The sequence below is a fragment of the Brienomyrus brachyistius genome, chromosome 11, assembly GCF_023856365.1.
Source record: "Brienomyrus brachyistius isolate T26 chromosome 11, BBRACH_0.4, whole genome shotgun sequence".
Classification (NCBI taxonomy): domain Eukaryota; kingdom Metazoa; phylum Chordata; class Actinopteri; order Osteoglossiformes; family Mormyridae; genus Brienomyrus; species Brienomyrus brachyistius.
Genome location: NC_064543.1, coordinates 7,182,559 through 7,205,912, shown reverse-complemented (window position 1 = coordinate 7,205,912; position 23,354 = coordinate 7,182,559). Strand labels below are relative to the sequence as shown.

General features: G+C 47.8%; 3 protein-coding genes across 10 annotated transcripts in view; 2 read left to right on the top strand and 1 right to left on the bottom strand.

The window, feature by feature from the left end:
- The first annotated feature begins 667 nt into the window (after positions 1-667).
- LOC125751742 (KH homology domain-containing protein 4-like) lies at positions 668-5,628 on the top strand. Its single transcript, XM_049030960.1, has 14 exons — positions 668-842; positions 1,513-1,843; positions 1,934-2,053; positions 2,157-2,236; positions 2,314-2,366; positions 2,456-2,685; positions 3,064-3,272; positions 3,375-3,435; positions 3,638-3,695; positions 3,874-4,109; positions 4,310-4,423; positions 4,507-4,592; positions 4,672-4,766; positions 5,243-5,628. Exons 1-14 carry the CDS (start codon positions 814-816, stop codon positions 5,365-5,367), a joined length of 1,827 nt encoding a protein of 608 aa, XP_048886917.1. The 5' UTR covers positions 668-813; the 3' UTR covers positions 5,368-5,628.
- Positions 5,629-8,426: 2,798 nt separating this feature from the next.
- LOC125751739 (WASP homolog-associated protein with actin, membranes and microtubules) lies at positions 8,427-18,978 on the top strand. Its single transcript, XM_049030956.1, has 10 exons — positions 8,427-9,265; positions 10,765-10,938; positions 12,516-12,666; positions 12,824-12,993; positions 14,083-14,248; positions 14,874-15,061; positions 15,477-15,563; positions 15,804-15,899; positions 16,384-16,786; positions 17,793-18,978. Exons 1-10 carry the CDS (start codon positions 8,693-8,695, stop codon positions 18,086-18,088), a joined length of 2,304 nt encoding a protein of 767 aa, XP_048886913.1. The 5' UTR covers positions 8,427-8,692; the 3' UTR covers positions 18,089-18,978.
- Positions 18,979-19,984: 1,006 nt separating this feature from the next.
- Positions 19,985-23,354, bottom strand: part of LOC125751747 (homer protein homolog 2-like) — a 426,913-nt gene continuing 423,543 nt past the window's right edge. For all 8 annotated transcript variants that reach the window (XM_049030981.1, XM_049030982.1, XM_049030980.1 and 5 more), the window contains one exon: positions 19,985-21,919. In XM_049030981.1, coding sequence (XP_048886938.1) covers positions 21,731-21,919 — 189 coding nt within the window. In that variant the 3' untranslated portion in view covers positions 19,985-21,730. The remainder of the gene's footprint in view (positions 21,920-23,354) is intronic.

Here is a 23,354-nt window from a genome sequence, read left to right as displayed (position 1 = left end):
TTAAAATCACTAAATCACAAGGGCAGTGGGTCCCGAGGACCGAGTTTGAGAACCACTGGTTTACTGCAATTAGTCCAGACTACCTTTATCCGACAAGTTGTCCCGCTAAGCAAGAAATCTAACTTCGTGAAACAAACACTGGATGATAATATCGTAGGACAGGTTTATGTCGTTTTACACGCTGGCCACTAGATGTCATGATTTTAAATGCAGTTTTGCATTTTCTTTTCAAATGCTATTTGAATTCAGATAATTCCCTTTATTAGAAGTTACGCTGTGTTTAAGTCGAGTGCATGGGGCTCCTTGTTCTCTGAGAAGGGACGCAGAAAGGCAGCAGTCTGCATTCGATAGAGGACCCGGAAGCTGCGGCTTTTCTATCCGCAAGAGTTTTGTCTGCGCCTGATGCCAGTAGCTGGTCGCTGTGGGCACGTGTTTTTGAAATCTTATATTTAATGTAAAACAGTGTGCTGTGACTAATCTCACAGCTTCCATTCTCGCTTTTGAATAGATACACACTTCATTCTTTGGCAATTTAGTTATTGTATTTTAAATAATTGATTGGACGACGCTAAAAACATAGTTACTAACTACTGTTTAAGAAAACGCTACTCCGAGCTCAGCCACTAGGGGCGCAGTCTGGAGCGCGTCATTGCTCGTGCACGCCTTACGTAAGCCGTGACGAGCTTCCGGTCTTTGTGTCGCCTACTGGCGGCGAAGGAGTGCCACCGTTTGGATACTCTTGTCTACGGTGCGTTTCTGTTTCAACACGCCCGGCAAACGAAGACCGCGACTGAAGCGCAATCGCTCGATAAAATGGCTTCTGGCATGGCGGGACAGACATCGTAAGTATCTGCGGTCGCGACGCCTTTTGAAGTTAAACCCGATGGTTGGCTGGCTTCCCGAGCGGCCCGGAGTTTTAGCGAAGCCCCCGCCAGTATCTCCCAACTTTAATTTCCTCTCAAGTTAAAATAGCTGCTACTTTTACGTTTCGTTTAATGGGATTCGGGTGTGTTGCGTCACCGAGGTCTATATAACTAACCAGCGACCGTAGATAATCGTCTGTTTTCGGTGGCTTGCTGAGTTATTTGCAAAGTTGTTATGTAATACGCCTCTTTGCTTCGGGCTGACCGAGGTACTGTGCTGGAAGTGGTGGTTTTCGGCAGTTTGATACTGCATATTCGTCTGCTAGCTCCCCTGCCCGCTTCCGTATTGCGTTTGGGAGTTAGGCGACGCTGGCCCAACCCGCCATGGCTGCGTGTTAAAAACTTCTGTTTGATTACGTGGAGGGGAAAGAAAGCAGTCATTGTACAGTTATGGTGTTCTGCTGATACTACCCTCCTATATAAAGTACTTGTAGAGCGAAGAACAGGCCGGGATGCTTCTAGAAATGCGTCGAGGCCTACTTGCTCTACGGACAGGGCCAGATCCTACTATGGGACAAATAGGTTCAAGTTTGGGTAGTTTTTGGGACAAATAGGCTCAAGTTTAAAGCAGTCGTGCTTGTTCTCACAGGTGTTTTAATAGTCGATGGGACCAGCCTGGCCCCACTGCTGATATGCTGAAAGGCCTCCTGGGGAACATTTCCACTTCCCTCACGACGCAAGTAGCCTCTCTGCCAAGCTACACCGGCGGGCGTTTGGCGCACAGTGCCATAAATGGCTTACCGCTGGCTGGGGGCACGGGGTCCACAGCGCCACCCGTCATGTCTCAGCCGACCCCTACGTCTCTGGAGGAGGAGAAGCCTTCGGGAGGCGTAGAGATGGCCGCTGCCATGGCCGCCAAAATTAACGCTATGTTGATGGCCAAAGGGAAGCTGAAGACCCCCCCTCCGTTGCACAGTAAGGTACTGCACCAGTGCGTCCCTTCAGGCTGCCTCTCCACCCCCGTGATATGTAATCAGTCCTTAACACACCCAATGTTCTCCCTGCCCCAGGTTGCCCCCCGTGTAACAGTAGCCAGTACTGCCAGCGAATCAGTTGTCACCGAAGTGGACATCAACGACGTTCCCCTAAACTGCCGCAACTTGCTAACTAAAGGGAAAACTCAGGAAGAGGTGAAGTCCAACTCCCTTGAGCTTTACTCTTTACAATTTTGTTTGGTGGTGTGGAAAAATAAGTTTGGCATTAATGTAAATTGGAGTGATACACCTTCCTCAGATTCGCCAGTACAGTGGAGCAGTTGTATCTACAAAGGGGCACTACATGACCAGTGACGAAAAGGCCCAGTGTAAGGGCGGGTATGTGTCGTCCTGAACGCGTCTCGCATTTGTGTGTTAATCCGCGATGGGGAATGAGCCGTGTTCCTTTCTTTCAGAGACCGTCCGTTGTATCTACACGTTCAGGGAAAGAGTCAAGAGGAAGTTAACAGTAAGACGTTTGCGTTTTTGGGGGGAGGAATCGCCCAGTTCATAGTTTAGACGAAGTGTTAACTGTCATTCTGATCGTATGTTCCACAGAGGCGGTGAAGCATATCAAAGAGATCATTTCAGAGGACATTTTGCGGTCTTCGGCAGGGCAGAGCAGACCCGTGCTGCCCACACTTCCTGTTTACACGCAGCCGCCCAAACCCCTGCCTTCAGCCCAGCCACCTGTCCCACCCCCAGTTCGACCTTCTGTTCAGCCGCACCTCATACCATCTCCACCCCAAAACCAAAAGTCTCCAGCCCCATACAATTGTCATTCAGGGGTACGTAGATGTTGCTCTTCCTCCGCATGCCGTTGTATTGACCCGTTTGTATTTTTCTTCTACCACTGGCAGTTAATCTAGCAGTGGTGGGCTTACCAGGCATCTTATGATGGAAGTGTTGTCATTAGTGCTTGTTATATTAAGCAGTGTTGTGCATGCTGTGACCACGGAGGTTAAAGAAGGTGAGAGCTGTAAAGAGCAAGTGCTTCTCGCTGATACAAACCTCCTATAGCAACTGCAGGCAGAACAACTCAGCCTCCAGTGGATGGTTTGGGTCTGCTGCTCCTGCTGACACCGAACTTGCATCCCCCCCCACATTCTATTTTGTGGTTTTTCAAGCCTTGTCCTCAACTCTCGGCTCACCCGGCTGTCTTGCAGAATTTTGTGCACACAAAGGTGTTCGTCGGCCTCGACCAGGCCCTGCCCTCCTTCAACGTGAATGAGAAGGTGGAGGGTCCTAGTGGCAGTTACCTGCAGCATATCCAGGCTGAGACGGGAGCTCGTGTGTTTCTCCGGGGAAAGGGCTCCGGCTACATAGAGCAGGCTTCTCGGCGGGAGTCGTTTGAGCCACTTTATCTATATATCAGGTATCGATCGAGCAGATATGGGAGCCTGCAGAGGTGTTTGTATTGTTGGGGCCCACATGCTTCCTTGTAATTGCATACTGATGTTTGTGTTTTTTCTTGTAGCCACCCAAACCCTGCAGGATTAGAAGCAGCGAGGGAGCTCTGTGAGAGCCTGGTGGAGACTGTAAGTATATAGTTTCCTTGAAGCGTCCACTTGCCATTGGAGGTTTAAGAAGGTGGAGGTATTGAGTCCCCCCACCTTGACTGATACCCACCCAGAACATCCATTCATGTGAACAGCCTGCCCTGGAGCTCGGTGTTCTGAGCACGTCTGCATGCTCTCTCGGAACATCCGGCAATGCTGACGCCCAGCTTTTCTCCCACAGGTGCGAGCCGAGCACTCGCGCATGGTGTCTGTTTACACAGCAACTGGGTCCACCCAAGGTATGTGATCTTTGGATCACACTATAATCACAAGCGTGTGATGTTTAATCCAGAGATTTTTTTTTTTCTTCCACTCGTTTTAAGTTGTTGGTGCAAGTTTGCTTAATCAGTGGTCAGAAGTGTGTGTGCGGTTCTGTGTCTCAGGAGCATTAACCATATCCCTATACTTTTATTTCAGCTTACCCCTCTCACGGATACCCGGCTAATGACAATTACGGTAGCCATGTATCCTGGTATAACTACCCAGCAAACAGTTACGCGGGAGGCTATGCTGCGTATCCAGGATCCAGTGGTTACTGGAGTAGTGCGAATGGTGCTCCCGGTCATTCTAACTTTTCGACAACCCCTCAATCTTCTCAGGCAATGGTTCAGTATCCGGTGTGTCCTAGGAAACCACCTTCTTATTTAGCCGCGGTAAGTTCCCTCGGCAGGCCGCCGTCTGCCGCTGCCATTCCTCGTAAGTGTGACGGCCCCCCTTGACGTCTTTGAGATTGAGCAAGCCCCCCACCACTGCCAGTGATTTTGTTTTTGGCCTGTATGCCAGTCCACCCTCTGTTGGAGGACTGGTAGTTTTTGGTGTACAGCTGTTTTAGACTCTCTGTCCCCTTGTGAAGGACACCGGGCCAAGTTACAGCGGTGGCGTGGAGAGCTGCTCGTCCAGCCCGCCGCAGGCCGGGAGTCCAAAGCGGCGGTTTCTGGAAGGCTCCGAGGAGGAGTGCGGATCTCAGGTGAGTGTCTGCGTGTCTTTCCTCCATCATTAACGTGTCCTTGAATCCCAGGCTGACGGGATCCCTTCTCGTCTGCCCTGCAGCACAGCAGTGCCTCTGCGGCAGTCCTAAAGAAGGAACAGCCCGCCCCCTCCCCTGCCAGCACAGAAGGCGGGGAAGCCGCCCAGAGGTTTGTAAGCGTGCGGCGTTTCCTGTCGCAAGTCGTCCCACAGCTGAATCTGATCGTTTTGCTGTTTCACCGCTAACAGGATGCTGATGCCACCACCTCCGATCCCTGCCGGTTTGGCCCCACGCAAGAGGCCTCGGGAGGTAGAGGGTCAGCCCAGTGCCCCTGACCCAAAGGGTATGCATTTTTTCCCCCCCATTTTTGGCCACTGTTATGTTAATTTTAATGCTGAGGATGAGTGGGACTTTGCCTCAATCACTTCCCCCTCAATTATTTAACCGAGCCCTTTTAAAGCCCCCCCCCCCCCAGTGGCTCTGTGAGCCTTCAAAGGCTGGGAAAGGATACTAACTTGTCGTTCTCTTTTACATGTTCTGTCTTCCCCTTCTCTCCACATGTTCCCCCCGGACCTGGATGTGTGGTGCCGTCTCATTTCCTATGAATGACCCACTCCCCCCCTGGCTGTGGATTGATCACATGCTGTGGATAACATGGGCCCCTCCCAATGGCTTCCTTTACCCCTCCTCCTTTTTCTTCCTTTACCTTTCCCACTGCCACATTCTGTATTTCACCTTCCCTCTACCCCTTGCTGTGCTCCTCCTCCGCTCTCTCTCCCTCTCCTCTCTGCTCTCTCCCTCTCTTTTGTGCCCCAACAGACAAGGTGGAGCCTGAGACTCTGAAGAAGGTGCGGCCCCTCGAAGGTGCACCGGGGCTGGTCCCGTACGGCGGGGACTCCTCGGATGAGGAAGATGATCGGACACGCAGCAGTAAGAAGTCCTAATTTATTCTGGACGGCGGCATGGCAGTGAACTACGGTGCACAGCTAGAATTTTTGGTTATTTTAGTTTTTAGTGCCAGCACCTTCTCCCTCCAGAGGGTGTCCTGTAATCACCCTTTGCGTACAGAGCTTTTCAGTCAGACATACGACCTCAGATTTTCTTCATTATGACATACGACTATTGTAACTTCTGTGAAATTTTCTTGCATTTCAAAATGTTGTAATCCTGTTCCCATGGAATAATAAAATATTTTATTAATCTTTGTCCTCTTGTCTGTTGTGATTGGGATCTTTGTCCCCTACATACCTCACGGCCTTATGTGTCTCTCAGCGCGTCTTTAGCTCTTTTTTTGTAGTAGGACTTGTACATGACAGATTGGCTTGCACAACGAAATTTGCAGTTCTGAGTAGGTTTTAAAATGTTTGTGAGCGTGCACTTGTTCAGATGTTATGAATTAGCAAATTTTGGCTGAAAGTCACTGAGATGTGATCACTACGGTGGTCATTTATGTTGATTTTGATTCAAATGTTTGAATTTGCACTGGTTCAGTCCTTTTAGGTATTTTATTTGTCAGTATTTTAAAGTTTTCTATATGCATGTAATTTCCAGAAGATAGTCATTTTAATCCTCTTAGGTGCTGCGTCTTGTGTGTCTGGCAGGTATCAGACCCACTGTAACTGTGGTATGAATCTTTAACATCTTGATGTCTGTTTTGGGATGTCAAATATGCATCCAATAATTGCATTTAACTGACATCCCAATCTATTTCTGCATCGGTGTTTCAAATGAAATACCTGTGTCTTAACTCTGGAATTCAAGTGGATGTTTGACTTCATTGGACTTGGCCAATATTTTCAAGACAGGGCTTCCCATTGTCAGCATCTGTGTTTATTGGGGGTTGTTAAGACTGGGAGAGTGTAGCTGTTATAGCAGTATGGCTGTGTAATCATAGCACTTCAGCATAATGTGAGGATGTCTGCTTTCTCTTGGCAGAAGGGTGATGTGCCCAGAATATCACACTCGCGCTGGCTCTCATCAGACATCTTGCCAAATGAGCTGCCTAAGTGACAATGGTCCCTTATTTGTACTGAAAAGGGATTGCCATGGCAACCATTATAGTGCTATCCCATGGTGTTTCTATACAAAGATTCCTTATTTGTCACCAGTTTTGCTTGTAATTAGAAGCATATGATTTTACAGAGCTTGGAAGATGCTATGGCGTTGTGTGTACACAGCATTTCAAAGAGCGAGACTGCAAAGAAATGCGACCGTCAAAACTATGCCATTTACGTGTCTGATTCGCAGTACGTGATGATGCCCCGTGGCCTTGCCTTGGTGGTTCCTCTTCCTGGTCCTCCATATCGCCTTCTGCTTCCTGCAGTCCTCAGTCTCCATCGCCCAGCAGCGAAAATGGGTATTTTAAGCACCGCTGTATACTATGGGTAATATGACAGAGATCCTGTCAGCTGTAATGCTTCATTGCCTGGCCTCCAAGAACGGCAAAGTTGTATTTAAGCAATTCCATGCATGTTGGTCTCAGTCAGCCTACAGTCACAGAACATCCTTCAGATGTTCCTCTGGTGTTCATGTCATATCTCTGGCTTTATTGCAATCTGCTGACCACATTTTTACTGGCGGGCTATAAATGCTGCTCTTAATATGTGGGAAGCTGGGGGAAATGCATGTGATTTTCTATCAAGTGTTAAGGGCTGTTTTACACATGAAGCTGGCAGGCCACAAACAGCTTGGTATTCCTGGTAGGAGTGTCAGCTCAGTATTAGGCTGAGGCTAACGGATTGCTGAGTGGTTCGTGTTGCCCGGTTAGCAGATACAAGTGAGACATTAAGAATCAAGCCAGAAGATGTGAACCTGCTTAACATCCAGCATTGTCATCAACGCTTGGGTGACTCTAATCCAACCTGAAACGCTCCTACTTTTCAACACAGATCTAGTCATATACTAGAGTTATGCATTGGGTTCCAAATCAGTCCCAGATATGTATGTTATTACATTTCAGTACATTTTGTGCAAGCACCCTGTAAGGTAAGGTCTGGCAATGGAGAAATGGGTGTGCTTTCACTGCGCAGTGAATTTCATCTTCGGAACTGTTCTTTTCATTCATATGTACAAGAAAAAGGTCAAAGGGGGAAAATCGTACTACAGTAACCAGTTAAAAAAATGTAATAACTTTTACTACTAATAATAAGAGAGTTCCTTACTTACAGGTAAGAAAATTCACCGTTTCCCAGACCCCCGCATTCAAAATGATTTATATCATGGAAAATCGGTTACATGCACTGTTTATCGGATAATAATTATTAGTATTATTGTTAAACATTTCAGCTTCGAGTTTAACACAACCGCTATCGCTGAAATATTTTGAAATTGATCTATCTGTCGTTTTGTGTAATTAATATAGGATAGAACAGATTAGCCTATTTTATTGTCATTCAAAAATACACCGGTTATTGCACATCAGAACGAAATTTCGTTGCATATATATATTGAATATAAGTGGAACATACAGATATATTAAACCGCAGTATAGCAGCAAAAAATACTGTACATCACCGTAACGGTTATAGTGCAAGACATATAGTGTATAAAGTTCTTGATAAAGTGACATGTGCATGGATGGAGAGAGGCGGAGTGTGGGGAGGCGGTTGGAGGAGCGGCTGTCATGAGTTAAGAGTTCAGGAGTCTAATGGCTTGAGGAATGAAACAGTTACAGAATCTGGCTGTCCTGGTCCTGATGCTGCAAAGCCTCTTCCCAGAGGGCAGCAGGTAGAACAGTCCGTACTGGGGGGTGGGCGAAGTCCCTGATGACGTTACGGGCTCTGCTCAGACAGCGTTTGAGTGCAATGTCCTGGATGGATGGAAGAGAAGTCTGGATGATCCTATCTGCAGTCCTCACCACTCTCTGCAGCGATTTCCTGTCTGTGGCTTTCGAGTTGCCAAACCAGATGAAGATACAGCTGGTCAGTACGCTCTCTATGGTGCCTCGGTAGAAAGTGGCACCAATAGACAGAGTGCTGACCAGCTGTATTATATTGCATGTGCACGATAAATATAAATGATGTATAACATTGATTTTTTTGTCCTTTCACCAGTCGTTATATGTAATCCATGTTCGTTTACCCAATGTTGCAGATACCATTTAAAGTTCTCGTTGAGAGGATGCCGTGTGATTATGTGTTTATGATTTGGGTTCCCTGGACACGTGATCCATGACGTGTCACGGGGTCAAGAGGGAGGCGACGTCATGCAAATGGCGGACGGAGTAAACACTGCGGTGCTGTGTCCGGTGCGGTTAGTACGTGAAAAGAAATGACGTCTATTGAGTGCGAGCGCTTGGACAGTTTGGACGGATGGGTGGCAATAAAAACGGACGCCTTCGAGGAAAGCGAAACCTTTAGGCTGGGCTTTATCGTGCAGTGGAACGTAATAGAGTGCAAGTTCGCCGTGACTTGCCACAACAGGACCCTCCAGCGGCGAAGGCGGACGGAGGAGCCGACCCCTGGCGACACTCAGACCAGCTGGGCCGGCCTCTTCTCTGTCAGCGACCTCCGAAATGTCCACCGGCAGTTCACCGGCGTCAGCGACTTGCTGGAGCCGCACTTCCCTGACCTGTCAGCCTTCGAGGGTGGCAACATATGGGACCTCATCTTTCCAAGCCGGGTGTCCGGCCCGGACGAGTCCGACACGGACCTGGATACGCCGTGCCGCCGGCTGGAGCGGTACTTCAGCGCCGCCGTCGACGTCTGCGGCCGGAAGATCGTGCTCGATTCTTTATTCGTCCAAGACGAACGGGACGTGGAAGAATACTTTGAAAACTTGCAGGAGTTTAAGAGAAGGACCATGCAGGACCAGATCGACAGAGCGAAAGGTCTCCTGCGAACGGTGAGACTGTACAGCTGGGTTCATGCGGTTATTCACGGCTCCGTGCGGGGCTGACTGTCCTCTTCTCTTCGTCTGTCTGTCTCTCGCTGTCTCTCTCTCTCTCTCTGTCTTTCTCTCTTTTCTCTACTGTCTCCGTTTAGAGAGTATGCGAAGTTTTCTGTTCACCAACATGAGCGATCAGTTGAGTCCTTGGTTTCTCCCCGTACAATCAATAAACACTGACTCCCTCTGTCTTTTAAAGAACCAACACCTCTGCTAGATTCTGCTCTTAAACGGTGCGCGACACACTCAAGATGTATAGGACGGATGTATAATATGACGTCAACAAACGTCACAAAATTAAAAGTTTTAGTAACAATATGTTAAATGATTAGTACGATGATGATTCGCTGAGATGTATCACTGCTGGCCAGACTTTCTTGAATGACAGTGACTTTCCGCAAGATTGAAACTGACAGTGAGCGGCCCTGAACGATTCATTGGTTTGAGTGAGTGAAACGCTTTAGTAAGAATGATTAAAATATGGGAGCCCTTAGTTACTGCAGCTCCTGACAGAGGAGCTCATCTGAAAAATGTGACCGGTCAACCAGTAAAAGCAACAGTTGCTTGGGTAAGTGAATTTATTCCTCTTTCCGGCTTCTAGTTAAACCAGTTTTTCTGGGTTAGTTTGTGCTTTTATCGGGAGGTGTGGTTCCCCCTCACAGGGACAGTGCACTGGATGGTAAGGACAGACCGCAGTGGTTCACCAGGGTGCCCTTCCAAGGTCAATATAAAAATAAAAAGCTTTCTGCTACAGACGTGAAGCGTCTTCATCTTGGCCTGAAACTATCTGTGGGTCGTCTGATTAAAGAAGCATGAACTCTGGTTTGGACCTTCTCACTTGTCACATTTGCATAAAATTCTCTCTTCTTTTCTTGCAAGACAGATCATTTTCATGTTCCCATGCCATTCTTAACAGCAGGGGTGTCGGAATGGCATGGATACCGTGAAATTGAATTTTATACATCTGGGATATTTTTCTGCTGGGGGGCTTCTCCCTGCTCAGTGCATTCTGTGGCAACCCTAGTGGGGTGGCCTAGGTGACATTTTGGTAGGGGGTCCAGAATTCCTAGCTACCCCCAGCTTAGCAGTAATTATTATTCCCTCCTGCCTTTTTGCCTCATTTCATTAAAATTTTAAATAGATTTAAATAGATACAAGTTTAAATATCACCTGCTGTCTGGCGTGATGTTTCAGTTAAACTGGGAGTTGTAAATGTCTTTTGAAAACCCATTTTTCTTAAATTTGGGATTTTGAGTCAAAATTGTAATGAATCAATAACATAGAATATGTTTATAGAATGTATTATTTTATTTATCCTTTGTCATGAAGGTGTAGTACTAGAATGTTCTTATTCAGAATTCTATTAAAATTTCTATTGCCCTAGTACCGTGTAAGGTGAACGCTTATAACTGAATACTGACACACGGTTAAGGCAAAAATTTAACTTTGTTTTTCAGATACTCCATCAGCACAGGACCACTGACAAGTTGGTCGTCCTATTAAAGATTTATGAGGAAGAGGATGAGGCTTACAGAGAATTAGTTACCGTGGCAACACATTTCTACCAGTACCTGCTGCAGCCTTTCCGGGACATGAGGGAGCTGGCCATGCTGTATAAAATGGAGATCTTGGTAGGTGCATCCATAGAAATTGTCAGTGGGGAGGAGAAGGAATATCAGTGGACCGATTAAAATGGCTGTAAGGTCGTAAGATGAAAATTCCGAATGATAATCGTGCCGTGCAAATTCACAGGGCAAAGTAGTTGTATGTACATGAGAGAGATATCTTCAGCAAGTCAAAGCCAGTGAGTGCAGCTTACTCATAACAGACTCCAAAAGTTAGCAAAGTCTTGAATCATCGTGATTGAGTAGTTTGTATGTAACATAGTTCAGTTGTAGGGGTGTGGAAAAAAATATCGATTTTTACTGTTAATCGTGATCCTGGTTTTGACAGTTTGATATCGATTTACAAAATCCCATGATTGATCTAGGTAACTTTATACCTTTCCCCATCTTCTCTGAATTTTACTTGCATCGGTCCTTGTCGTATAATTCTCCCTCACCTAAAGGAGGGTTGCAATAGTATTGCTCAATCGCCTTGCACCGCCATCTTGGTGCATTGTCAGTCATGGTAATGCAGTACTCCAATCATGTGATTGCAAACAAGTCAAACAGGACTTTATTTTCACACCAGTCCTATTCAGTACACTACTTACACTGATGCGAAATAATGTTATATAAAAGCTAAATAAATAAAATGAAATAAAAGCAAACGATGTAAAGAGAAAATGGATATTATTGGACGTGACCTGCTGTCAGTTATGAGAGTATTGTTAACTGCCTGTTTTTTCAAACTTCGTGGGTAACACTGAAGCAAATTAAAGTGAATGAAAGTCTTGCAGTGTAATTAATTTATTGTGGGCTGGATAGAAGGGCTTCAGAGGGAAACGTGACCGAAATATTTCAGTATTCGCGGGTAAGTACAAGAATAAATCTCATGCTTATTGTTGTACATTGTTTTTCTTTATTTTCGTCAAATAATGATAACTTGAAATTTTTAATGGAATGCATTCGGGCACTTGTGAGCCAAATTGTGAGATCAGGGCTAATTCCCAGTCCTAAAGAATACCCGTATGTTCCTCAAATACAAAGATTCTAATTTATGTGTTTAAGTTAAGTCCTTCTGAGACGTGGCCAGTGAGTTTTAAATTTTCCCGTTTTTATTTTCTGCTATTCAGTCAGAAGTCATTTTTTTCTCCTTTGAACGAGGCAGGTTGGTTTGTTTAAAGAACAATATCTGTTCCACCAATATAAGGAGGAACTTATTCTTTAGTGGCCTTTCTTTACTGGTTTCCATAATTCATTTCCAGTGACACTGCATTTGTAATGTTGTGCCTCACCAAGAGATTTTTAAATCTCTCTCCCAATATGGGAAGCTGCCACATAGCATTTCATGCCTCATTATTTTCAGGTTATTTGATATTGAATCGGAATCAACTCGGATTGAATCGAATCGTTAGCTTATGAATCCAAATGAAGTCGAATCGGGGCGTCTGTGCCAATACCCAACCCTGTTCTGTTCAGTAAGGGGGATGGGAACATCTTATTACTGTCAGACATAAGTAATTCTTTATTTTCCCCAAAACCAGAGAAACATAAGGATATGAGTGGTTTTCTATCCCCCAAGTTGTGGTGGTCTTTGTTTTCAGAAATCACTGGAATTTGATGACTTGGGTCCCAAAAGAATAGCTGATCTTGAGAGAGAAGCGGAAGGTTGGCGAGAACGGGCAGAAGATGCGGTGAGCTCCATCCAAGACATCACAGTCAACTATTTTGTGGAGACGTCAAAGGCGCTGGCAGGTATGGTGCCCCCAGCGGCCCTTCTGAAGTTCACTGCAGTGCTGTGAACAAGTATCTCTGCATTACTGAATGTAGAAGGTCAATGCTGAGCTGACGAGGGTTCTGCGGCGTGCTCGGAATTCCCAGAATTCCTGCTAGAGTATTCTTCATTTGACAGGGATGCTAAAGCAGATGGAAGAGGACAGGAGACGGTTTGGACAGGCTTCCTGGTCCTGTGCGGCCCCCAGACTGGAGAGGCTCAAGTTCATGCTTGCTAAGGAGACCCTGCAGCACATGAGGGCCAAGGAAATGTGCCTTAACCGCAAACGAGATGCCATCAAGGAGAAGGTGAGGATCCCGCTGCTTTGACGGCTTCGGTGTCTGTTTGCCGTTTCCCCAGCTTTCAAGCATCTCTGTCTGTCGTCTGCTTTATCTGCTTGGCACTCCGGGTGCCACTTGGTAATAATGTCTACTCTATTTCCAGCCTTGGTGCTTTTCAGCAGCAAACAGACTTAAGAGTAGCCCTCAGGGCTTGATATCATTCAGCATTCATAGCTCACTTTTATCCACCCCCCCCCCCGCCCCCATCACTCAGTTTGATTCAGCTTTGGGGATTCCGGTTAAATAACAAATGAGATCATTCGTGTATTTAATTTCAGGTGGTAATTAACAGATTAAGCACAACTTGGGAGTGAAAGTCATACGGACTTGTTCATGAGGACGGTCGCTGTTTGAAAATGAAATGCCTGGGGGGGGGTGTGTTAAGATGGGGCCCTGTTCTCTTCCCCCTGGTTGTCACTCACACTTAGGTTTTTTCTGGGTATCAGCCCTGTTTGCGCCCACCCCCCCTCCCACTCACAGTGCTGAAGAACTTGCTGAGTTAGTGTCAGGTGGGCATTTTGAGGTGCGCTTCTGCTCTGGGGTGAGCGGAGAAGCTGGTGGAGGTGCACATCTTGCATGGAGGAACCAGATCCTGCATTCCTGGATAGTAAATGTTACAGCTTAGAATCTCCTATATTTCTTGTTTAGTGCATTTCCTACTGTATGCTTTATAATACAAGTCTAATTTAGCCCATTGAAAATGTTTGTTTGAAATGTGTGAATGTGTGGTCGAGATATGACCTCCCCCAGCTGTAAGCTAATTTATAACTTCCCTGCAAGTCAAGTGAAAACGCATTTTAATTTTTGTTATTTTGAGCTGGTAATTAGGTGGTGTGATTATATGCTATTTAGACCATTATATCTCTGGTGAATAATGCTGTTCATACATAATCTGTTTTCAGTCACAATGAAATCATCATGGCCGTAAACCGGCAGAGGAATATTCTCAGTGCATGTGTGGCAGATAGAGAGGCGGTGACCATGGGGGCGGCGTGTCACTGTCAGGGAGGCCGTCTGGATGAGAGTCACCTGAGGCCTTTTACTCTCTGCCCGCAGATGGGGGCTCTGGCTGAGCAAAGGGAGAGTATCGAGTCCGTCGACGGCCTGGAGCTGCAGTATTACGAAGCCCAGCTGGAGCTGTACGACACGAGGTTTGAGATCCTGAAGAACGAGGAGCTGCTGCTCGTGGCCCAGATCGACACGGTGCGGCGGCAGATTAAAGGTACTGCCAGAGTGACTGCTGTGAGTCACATGACATGTCACATGACTAGAGGGGTGTCAGGATGTGGCAGCTTTCCTGTCCTAAAGCGCACCCACGACGTGCCTGGCTGCCTACGAGGCCGACTCTTCTCCCTGGGATGTTCTCATTATGTCCTTTCGAGAACGGCCTGTCAGCCTGAACATGAATATTTAAACCCTCGCCAAACGTTCAAAGACCTCTAAGGGTCTTAAGATGGAGAAGAACCTGCCAGATTGCCTGGCGTGAAGCACCAGAGCTTATTGACTCAAAGAGAAATAGTACACATGCAGATGTCCTTATTCGCTGATCCAGTGGAATAAAGCCTGTCTGAGAGTTTGGCTTGAAAAGTTGGAACTTAATTTGGGTATTTTCGCACTTTTTTTGGAAATAATTTAGTGGTGTTGCTGTGAGCGAGTAACACTGAGATACTGTCAGTCCATGAATGAGCGAGTAACACTGAGGATCTGTCAGTCTGTGAGTGGAGTGACGCCGAGGTCCTGTCAGTCATATGAATGTGAGAGTGAATAATGCTAAGTACCCACTCGAGTGTGAATGAGTAAAATGTCTTACTTTTGAGTGCATGAACAGATGAGAAATTGTTGTGCAGAGATGAAAGAAGAGGTGGTCTACTATGATGCCTGCGAGGACCCAGAGGAGCTGCGGGGCGAGGAGCAGGCCAGCCCTCTGCGGGACCCTGGCACCCCCACCATCATGGCTCTGAGCCGCCGGTTGCAGCAGCTGGAGACCAAGAGGGGAGCCATCTGTTCAAGGAGGGCGTACCTGCGCAACAAGAAGGTGAGGCGGCTCCCTCCTGACACAGGGGCCACACCAAAACTGTCCAGGAGACCATGGTCAGCCTCCACTCTGGTTCCTCCACCAATTATCTAGTACAGGGAGCCATGAGCCTATCCAAGTGCAGGGGAACACCTTGGATGGATGCTGGTCCGTGGCAGATACAGTCGCACACAGTCATACCCTATACCAGTGTTTCCCAACCCAGTCCTCGGGGAACCCCGGACAGTCCACGTTTTTGCAAGCTCCCAGCCAATCAGGAACACCGAATACCTGGCACAGGTGCGCTGGGAGCTGAGAGGAAGCAAAAACGTGGATTGTCCGGGGTTCCCCGAGGACTGAGCTGGGAAACACTGCAGAAGTTGTAGAGCAGGATATTTTATGTGGTTGTGTGGTTGAGGGCTCTCCTTCTCCTTAGGACCAGTGTGTGGATGTTCACGAGCAGAAGCAGCGGCAGGCGCAAGATACGGCAACACGCTTCCACCAGCACCACACTGTCCACCTGGTGAGTCGCCACGGAGACCATCTCCATCTGCAAGGTCTTCCTGGGAGAAGTCCTGAGCGAAGGCATTAAACTGAAAGGTTCTAGCGAAAAGGCGATGCAGTGCAAGGCTGGCGTGGGAGTCGGAGATGGGAGTCAGCAAATTCACTCGCGGAAGCTGCACCTTAGTCAGGGGGTCCCTGAGGCACGAAAATCGGCCTCTCACTGTCCCCCCCCCCCCCCCCTCCCTCTCGCTTCCTGCAGAAACGAGAGCTGAGGAGAGAGGAGGAAAATAAGAGAAAGGAGTGGGTGGACCTGGAGCGGGAGAGGACTCTCAGAAGACTGAGGTCCTTCAGAGAGGTGATTACCCAGCATGCACTGCTGTCCCTTAGTCTTCATCCCTTCCTCATGTGTCTCATGAAGAATTGTGGTCATGCAGTTTGTTTGGTTGGTCTAGTCCCCATGTGTCAATATTATTAATGCTTCATGTATTACTCCAAGGTAAAAATAGCAGCGTACGAACTCGGCGGAGTGTGCTGTTTTTCACTTAGAGAACACCCTTCCTGACTACCTGAGAGCCCCCCAGTTGACTGATAGGTTTTTAGATTTTTTTAAAAAACGTCTTTTTAGGAAGACATTTAGTTAAGTATTTTACAGTATAGTCTAGTATTTTTATTTTATATTATTTTTATTACACTACTCTTTTACTTTGTAGCACTTTGAGATTGCTAAAATATAAAGTGCAATACAAATAAAATTTATTATTATTATTATTATTATTATTATTATTATTATTAGCTAACCGCTAGCCGGACTGTTAGATATCATCGTGTTTGTTTTGCAGAAGAGGCAGGGCCAGTATGTGTTGAAGAGGCCGTCCTCAAAAGCAGCTATCGGTGATTCCCAGCCTGCAGACCCCCCTCAGCCACTGTCAATCGTCAGCCTAGCCCCCCCAGGGAGCCCCCAGGTTACTGCATCCCAGAAGTCACCTAAGAGGAAGGGTCCGAAGCCCAAAGACATCCCGGTCCAGATCTTCACTCCCGCGGCGCCGCCACAGGCTTTCACTCCTTTGGCCCCCCCTCCTCCTCCTCCCCCTCCCCCTCCTCCACCTTTACCACCCCCTCCCCTACCGCTCCCACGTGCATCACCCCAACAAGGTCCTGAGCTGCTGGACACGCCCATGCCGCTTCTCTCTCAAAAAGAGGCCTCGCCATTTCCAGACAGGACCACACTCAAGCAAAACATCGGTGAGAAGTGTATCATTAAATTGTTTTTTTTCTCCCCCATTTATTTTTTCCCTCCTGTGATGGGGGGGGTTCGTGTAAAAGATTGAGTTACTAATGTAAAAACCAGTGACCTGAATTAGTACATTTCACTTGAGGTGCCAAATTCATGAATGTTGCCAGATGGCTGTTTACTGTAGGTAGACAGGTTGCCAGTAGCTCAGATGAGGCCCCAAGTCCAACTCCGACACGAGTGCCCATGGAGACCATCTGTGTCAAACTGTCTCCCCTCAGAGTCCTTTTAACTGAATGAATGTCACATGTTACAGTGGGGAACCACTTCAACCAGCACCACTGTGCAGCACCTACCTAGATATTGCAACAGTAGGAGGGGTTAATGGTTAGGGCATTACATGATAAGTTATAAACCCCTCCCACTCGACCTGTGGGGCCAAGCCCACAGTAGCTAAGGTGGCGAAGGGCCAGGAGATCAGATTTGACAGGGCCGCAGTGGGCAGTTTTACCTGGGCATCGGGGTGCCACCCCTATTCTTTCGAAAGATGCCCAGGGGTCTTTAATGACCTCAGAGAGTCAGGATCTCGGTTCTGCATCTCATCCGAAGGACGGCACCATTTTTACAGCACAGTGTCCCCATCACTGGGGCATTGGGATTCACACAGACCACAGGATGGGCTCCCCCTGCTGGCCATACCAACACCCCAACCAGCAGCATCTCAGCTTTCCTAGCTGGTCTCCCATCTAAGTACTGGCCAGGCCCAAACCTGCTTAGCTTCAGGTGGATTACCAAGGCTGAACTGCGGGTGCTGTGGTAGCTGAAAGCTTGTGTGCTGGCGTGATGTGTGAAATCTCTTCAGATTGATCATGTTCAGAATCCTTTTCCAGCTTCAGATGAAGCTCACCGTTGGAGTTGCCGGACTTTCCATAACTTTTAAATAACTGTCCGGGTTCCGTGTTGCATGTGCCTGTATTCTCCTCTCTGATGTCCCCTCTGTCACCCCCCGCCCCCCAGGCTCCATGGACGAGGTGCTGGCCTCCTTGCAGAGGGGAAAAATCCAGCTCCGCAGGGTGGAGGCGAGGGCCGCCCCGGCCACCGACGTGCGGGACAGCATCCTGTCTGCCATCCGCCTTGGGGTGAAGCTGCGTAAGGCACAGCTCCCACTGGGGCCCCAGGCCTCTCCGGGGAGCCAGGCCTCGGAGCTGGAGCTCAGCATTAAGGCCGCCATGCAGCGGATGAAGAAAGTGTCTGCAGATTCGGACGACGAGGCCGGGAGCGACTCCTGCCAATCGGGAGACTGGGACAACTAAGGCAACAAGCTGCGTCATGCCAACTTACACGTGGTTCATTTTTTTTTTTGGCTTCTTTTGGGGCTTTTTTTATATTTTAAAGTGATTTTATAAGCATTTGGAGAATAATCATAATAGACCATGGAAGGCGATATTGCTTGCATTAGGCGGCCTTGACAGTAGGATTGCAGTCTTGTAAAAACGGAATTACAGCAGGACAGAAAACCTCTTACCAAGCTGCTCTGACCAAGAGGATTGGTTATATGTAAACCGTTGTCCCTAATCCACAGATATGCTTTCAGCTGTTTTATAATCCTTATCATGAGATTGGCTAATTCTTAATACGGCAGTAGAGCTCCTTTAAAATGGTTTTCCATGGCACTTACCTGCATGTGGCTTCCGTGGTCTTCTGATGGAAGGAAACGTGGTAAAGCCCACTGCACTGAGTCCATTTTTCTGCCTTTTTGGTTCCTTTCCCTGATTTCTGTTTCAATATAGTCAAGGAAAAGTACCCTGCAGTGTGCCTGACAAAATTGCTGTTTGAGCGAGAAATAGCAGCGTTTTCAGAGAATGAAGGACTGTGTGACAGTATTATGTTAGATACCAGCCCAAAAAATATATATATATATGTATACATATTTGTTACGGGGATGCTTTCAGCGTCTCCACTGTGATTCTATACAACCTCCATTGGGTAGATGGGCACTTACTTATACTGCCACCTAGTGGCTGGCTACACAGTCCAGTCACACTGCGGAGCTGGTGTCACCATGGTAATGGGCACACGAGCCTATGTTGAGCAGCCTAGTTCTGCTCCTGTGTAAATGGATGTCAGAATCACTTTGTTTTTCTGGAAAATGCGGTCTTGATGGACAGAGAGTGGCAGAGTGCAATAAAGTTTCTGAACTGGCTTCTCCTGACCTTCCCCCAAATTACCAGTCTTGTGGGAACACCAGCCCCTGCTGGTGTGTGGCACCAGCCGATGAAGCCATTACAGAGCCCTGCTCTGACTGGTCGCCCTCCTGAAGATGTCAGCGCTGGGGTAGGGACTGCGTCAATCCTTACGGCGGGCGTTCTCCCGAGGGCCGCTATCTGCCATCAGTGTACATGCGTGGCAGCGTCATGCCGGGGCGGGAGTTGGGTGACAGAAGGGACAAGTTGTGGGGGGAAAAAGGCAGACCAGGTGCAGACCAGCCTGACTGCACCGAAAGACGGATCCCAGCAGCCGGCGTTACTATGGAAACGGGATGGCTTAGCGGGGGTGGTCTATGGTAACATCTCTGCAACACACTCTTAATTATATTTTACAAACTCGCCCACGTCACACCAGCACACAAGATGCCTGACAGAAAATAAAAACAGTGAGGGGATCACCGAAAGTGCCGGTCTTTTCTGAGACGGGGATGCGGCCCGGCTTTGCCGAATGACATTTCTCTGCCGTCTCTGTCGTCGTAGCTGCTTACGCCGCCGTTCGCTCGCAGTCGGCCTAATAGTGGTACACCATTCAATTTTTTATGATTCCTTGTACATCTCCGTCACTGGACGATACACTGGAAGTCCATCCAATCGCTACAGTAGCTTATTTGCTTGGCTGCCTATGAAAATGAGAGAACTGACACCGGCTGTGGAGGCTGGGTTTCCAAGGCGATATGACCCCGTACCATACAGCCATCATGAATAATCTTATAATGTAAACAACAAAAAACATGTTTTCATAGATCCCCCCTCCAGGTTTTCACTCTTAGCAGAAGGCAGCCACCCATCTCAGCACCAGAGGTGACTGTGGTTACACAAACAAGCACACAGCCTCTGGTAGCTCAGACTGACATCTCGCTCATGAAGCAACGTGATAGGACCGAGGACAGCAGAGGCAGACACTTCGGTTCAAAATGTAATAAATTAAAACAAGACACCAGCTTATTAATTAAACTATATTTGAACAATAGTCAAGTATGTATGATACAATATTGAACCCTTCAATCACAAAAGTGGGTAAGATTCAATTCTACCAGAAAGGAAGAAAAAAAAAAAAAAAGTTTGTTCTAGGTTTATCATACAGCAGTAGAGACCTCTGACAGCAGTACGCACTGGGAGGGGTTGAGGTACACTTGTAATCTGAAGGACAAAAACACCAGCCCATCTGCGCAAAACAATCCTGTTTAATGATGCTAATGGCTAAAAACACGCACTCGTCAGAGCGGTGTTTACCATTGTAGTCGTTTTGTAAAAGGAGTCCTGTCGGGGGGATGGGGGGGGCGGGGGTGACTGGGTTCCAGAATGAGAAAAGGCACAGGACGAGCCAAAAGGATCAGCCGCCTGCCCGGCTTAGAGAGTGGCTTCCCCACAGCGCTACACTGTGCTCTTAAAAGGACTTCGGGAAGTGCTGAGGGGACGCGAGACCAAACGGCGAGGACAGCGAGAACGGGAAGTGTGCAGGCGGCAGGGCGGCGTCGGGATAATGGCAGACTTCACCAGCTTCTACCGAAAGCCCCACAGAAGCTGAGGATCAAATCGTAGATGATACGCAAACATGGTTCCACACACTAGCAGCAAAGGAAAAAAGTAAAAAATAAAACACACGCCACCTCTTTCAGAAAACAACCACCACCACCAAGAACCCTGGGAAGCAAATCTCTCACATGAACTAAATTCAAAGAAATTTTGTTCTACTTGAATATAAATCCATTACATGCAAAACCCTTTGAACACTGCACTCATTTTAGGTTTCTGGCACAGGGCGCCTCCTACTGGCCACACTTCCCTTACCAGGCCCTTCCAGCTTATGCACATACAATCCTGCAAGCGGTTTCCAAAGCACCACTAACCAAAGGACTCTGCCTTCTCTCCCACCCTCAGCACGCTGTGGGAGATGCCTTGTTAGCAGGCACTTGCACCCAAGAAGGACCACAACATCCATAGGATGCGTTTGATCGGATCCTCCTTTCCAAAAAGTCCACCACACTTCGATCGCATCTGTTGATTTCTTTACAATTTCAAGGATCTGCAAGTTGTGATTAACGTTTTTTTTTTTTGCTCTCACGGATCAAAGACGCAGTAACGGCAGCGATGCCTAGGAATCCCCAAATCCTCCGTTAAGTCACTAAGTGAGTGGAAGGCCTTCATGTTCAGAGACAAAAACTGAGGCACTTTGTGACACTGTGCAGTTCATGTATGTGCATATCAGAGAGCACAAAAACGGCTGTTCAGTCTCACCTGAGATCATCAAACCAACTGCGGACAGCCCTAATATCAGCTTCCCCCCCTTACATTTCGGAATTATGCAAGCCGGTCTTGTGTGACCGCAATCTTATTACGTTACCGGCTGGATAATCTCCTCTCCTGCCAACTGAGTCACCAGCCCTTAGGAAATGAATCCCAGCCCTGATTCTAACCACAAAAGCTAGACAAAGAGTTATAAAGAAATTTAAGACTGTACCCCTTCACCTGTCGTTCACACAATTGTATCCCCATTGAGCCAATTCATTACAGTGGCTCAGTCACCTGTGATGTATGGTCTAAGGCTCACAAAGATGTTACCAGGTAGAGTCAGTCTCCCTCCTTCCCAGATTTTCCATAATTTTAGGGAATCTGCTTGGGGATGTGATACCACTGAACTCAACCTGATGATCTTTGTGTCTGGTACAGCTGGTCCAAACCACCATTTCAGTTGTCCACCCCCAGCTTAGACAGCCCCTGCCGGAACTCGTGCAGCTCATCAATTTTTCCATCCAGGACATCCATGAACTTCTTCAGCTCCACCTTCAGGTGCCCTTGCTTGTGGCGACTGTCCTGTATGTCAGCCTCTAGTGTGCCAATTCTGCTCTCCAGGTCCTTCTTCTTCGTTTCGGCGACCTGGTAACACCGACATGGGGAGAGAATGAGACTTAGGGGAGGCGGCGAGGCCGACAGATGGACGTTTGGGGTCCTAGTCAAAGGAGGGTGCTTCTGCCCACTGCTCAATCCAACAAAAAGTCTCATTTCGAGAAAGTTCTCTCCGAAAGTCCTCTGCAAGCCAGGGGCCCTAGCTATGTGCTGTGGCTGCACTGCCATAAGAGGCGAGGTCAGGCACTCTATACTTGTCCTGCAACTACATGCTTTTTCCAGCCACGTCCTGCAACCCGATCTACCTTGTACTGGACCCAGCTTTAAATAGTTGGATCAGGTTCAGCTGCTTAGCTAGTCTGTGCAGAAAGGCAAAATATTTGAAGCATGCCTTTGTTGCTGTCATGCAGTCTTGATGACACTATATGCACAAGAGGGCTAATGAAAATGTGCTCCTATCTGGGTCTTGTGCGCCGAGGGCAGGAAATACCAGGAGCAAATGAACCATGATGGGGGGTGAGGGGGGGGCTTTAAAAAACCCTCAATATGGCACCATCTGCTTCCAGGTGTTCTCTGAAAACACAATGCGTCACGCTGTAATCTCAGCTACTCCAGGATGACACAGAGGGCAAAAATAGCCGGCAGACTGACTCCGGAGCTGTTCGCACAGATGTCACATTAGGTCGCACGGACGGAAAAGGCACCGGCATGATTTATGGCAGCGTGGAGAAGCGTCACACAGGCTACTGAAAAATCTGACGCACGCTGATTAGCACAACGAAGGTGCATTTTGAACACAGGTCAATATGTAATCGGTCCAGACTTCATCTTTTCAAATCCTCCGCAGGGAATATTACTCACGTCGCTGTCACAAGTGAATGTTACCATAACAACGCTAAACCAGCATAAGCCTCGTGCTGGCAGTATGAACCGCACGTGAGCGGTGAAGTCGAGATAGAAAGCAAGTGAGCGGAAAGATTTCATCGTCCTCAAAGTATGCTAGAAGAGCGGGGAACGGGCCACAGCTCATCGCGGAGAGCTCAGTCTGTTCCTCACCAGGGTTTCTTTAAATAAATGCGTATCTATAGCGATTGTCGCCATGCACGTCGCCATGACATCGCTGTATAGCGTTAGCGACAGCTAAGCACTGTTGAGGTGCTGCTCCATGACTCTGCAGCGATGGAATGTCACCACTACACTGATCTCTATACTAGGTGACAGGAAAGCTGCTCCTGCACCACCTGTAGCCATATGACTGCTCTAGGGTCCCACAAGGCAGCTCTGTCTGTAGCATTAGCATGCTAGCGTCCCGCGTACGAGTAGCATTAGAATGCTAGCGTCCAAGTAGCATTAGCATGCTAGCGTCCCGCGTACGAGTAGCATTAGCATGCTAGCGTCCCGCGTACGAGTAGCATTAGCATGCTAGCGTCCCGCGTACGAGTAGCATTAGCATGCTAGCGTTCCT

Coding starts and splice junctions, on each gene's coding strand:
- LOC125751742 (XM_049030960.1), top strand. CDS start 814: ATGGCTTCTGGCATGGCGGGACAGACATC. Junction 4,110..4,309: donor CACCTTCTTATTTAGCCGCG/GTAAGTTCCCTC, acceptor CCCCTTGTGAAG/GACACCGGGCCAAGTTACAG. Junction 4,767..5,242: donor CAGTGCCCCTGACCCAAAGG/GTATGCATTTTT, acceptor GTGCCCCAACAG/ACAAGGTGGAGCCTGAGACT.
- LOC125751739 (XM_049030956.1), top strand. CDS start 8,693: ATGACGTCTATTGAGTGCGAGCGCTTGGACAGTTTGGACGGATGGGTG. Junction 15,900..16,383: donor GACTGAGGTCCTTCAGAGAG/GTGATTACCCAG, acceptor TTTGTTTTGCAG/AAGAGGCAGGGCCAGTATGT. Junction 16,787..17,792: donor CACACTCAAGCAAAACATCG/GTGAGAAGTGTA, acceptor CCCGCCCCCCAG/GCTCCATGGACGAGGTGCTG.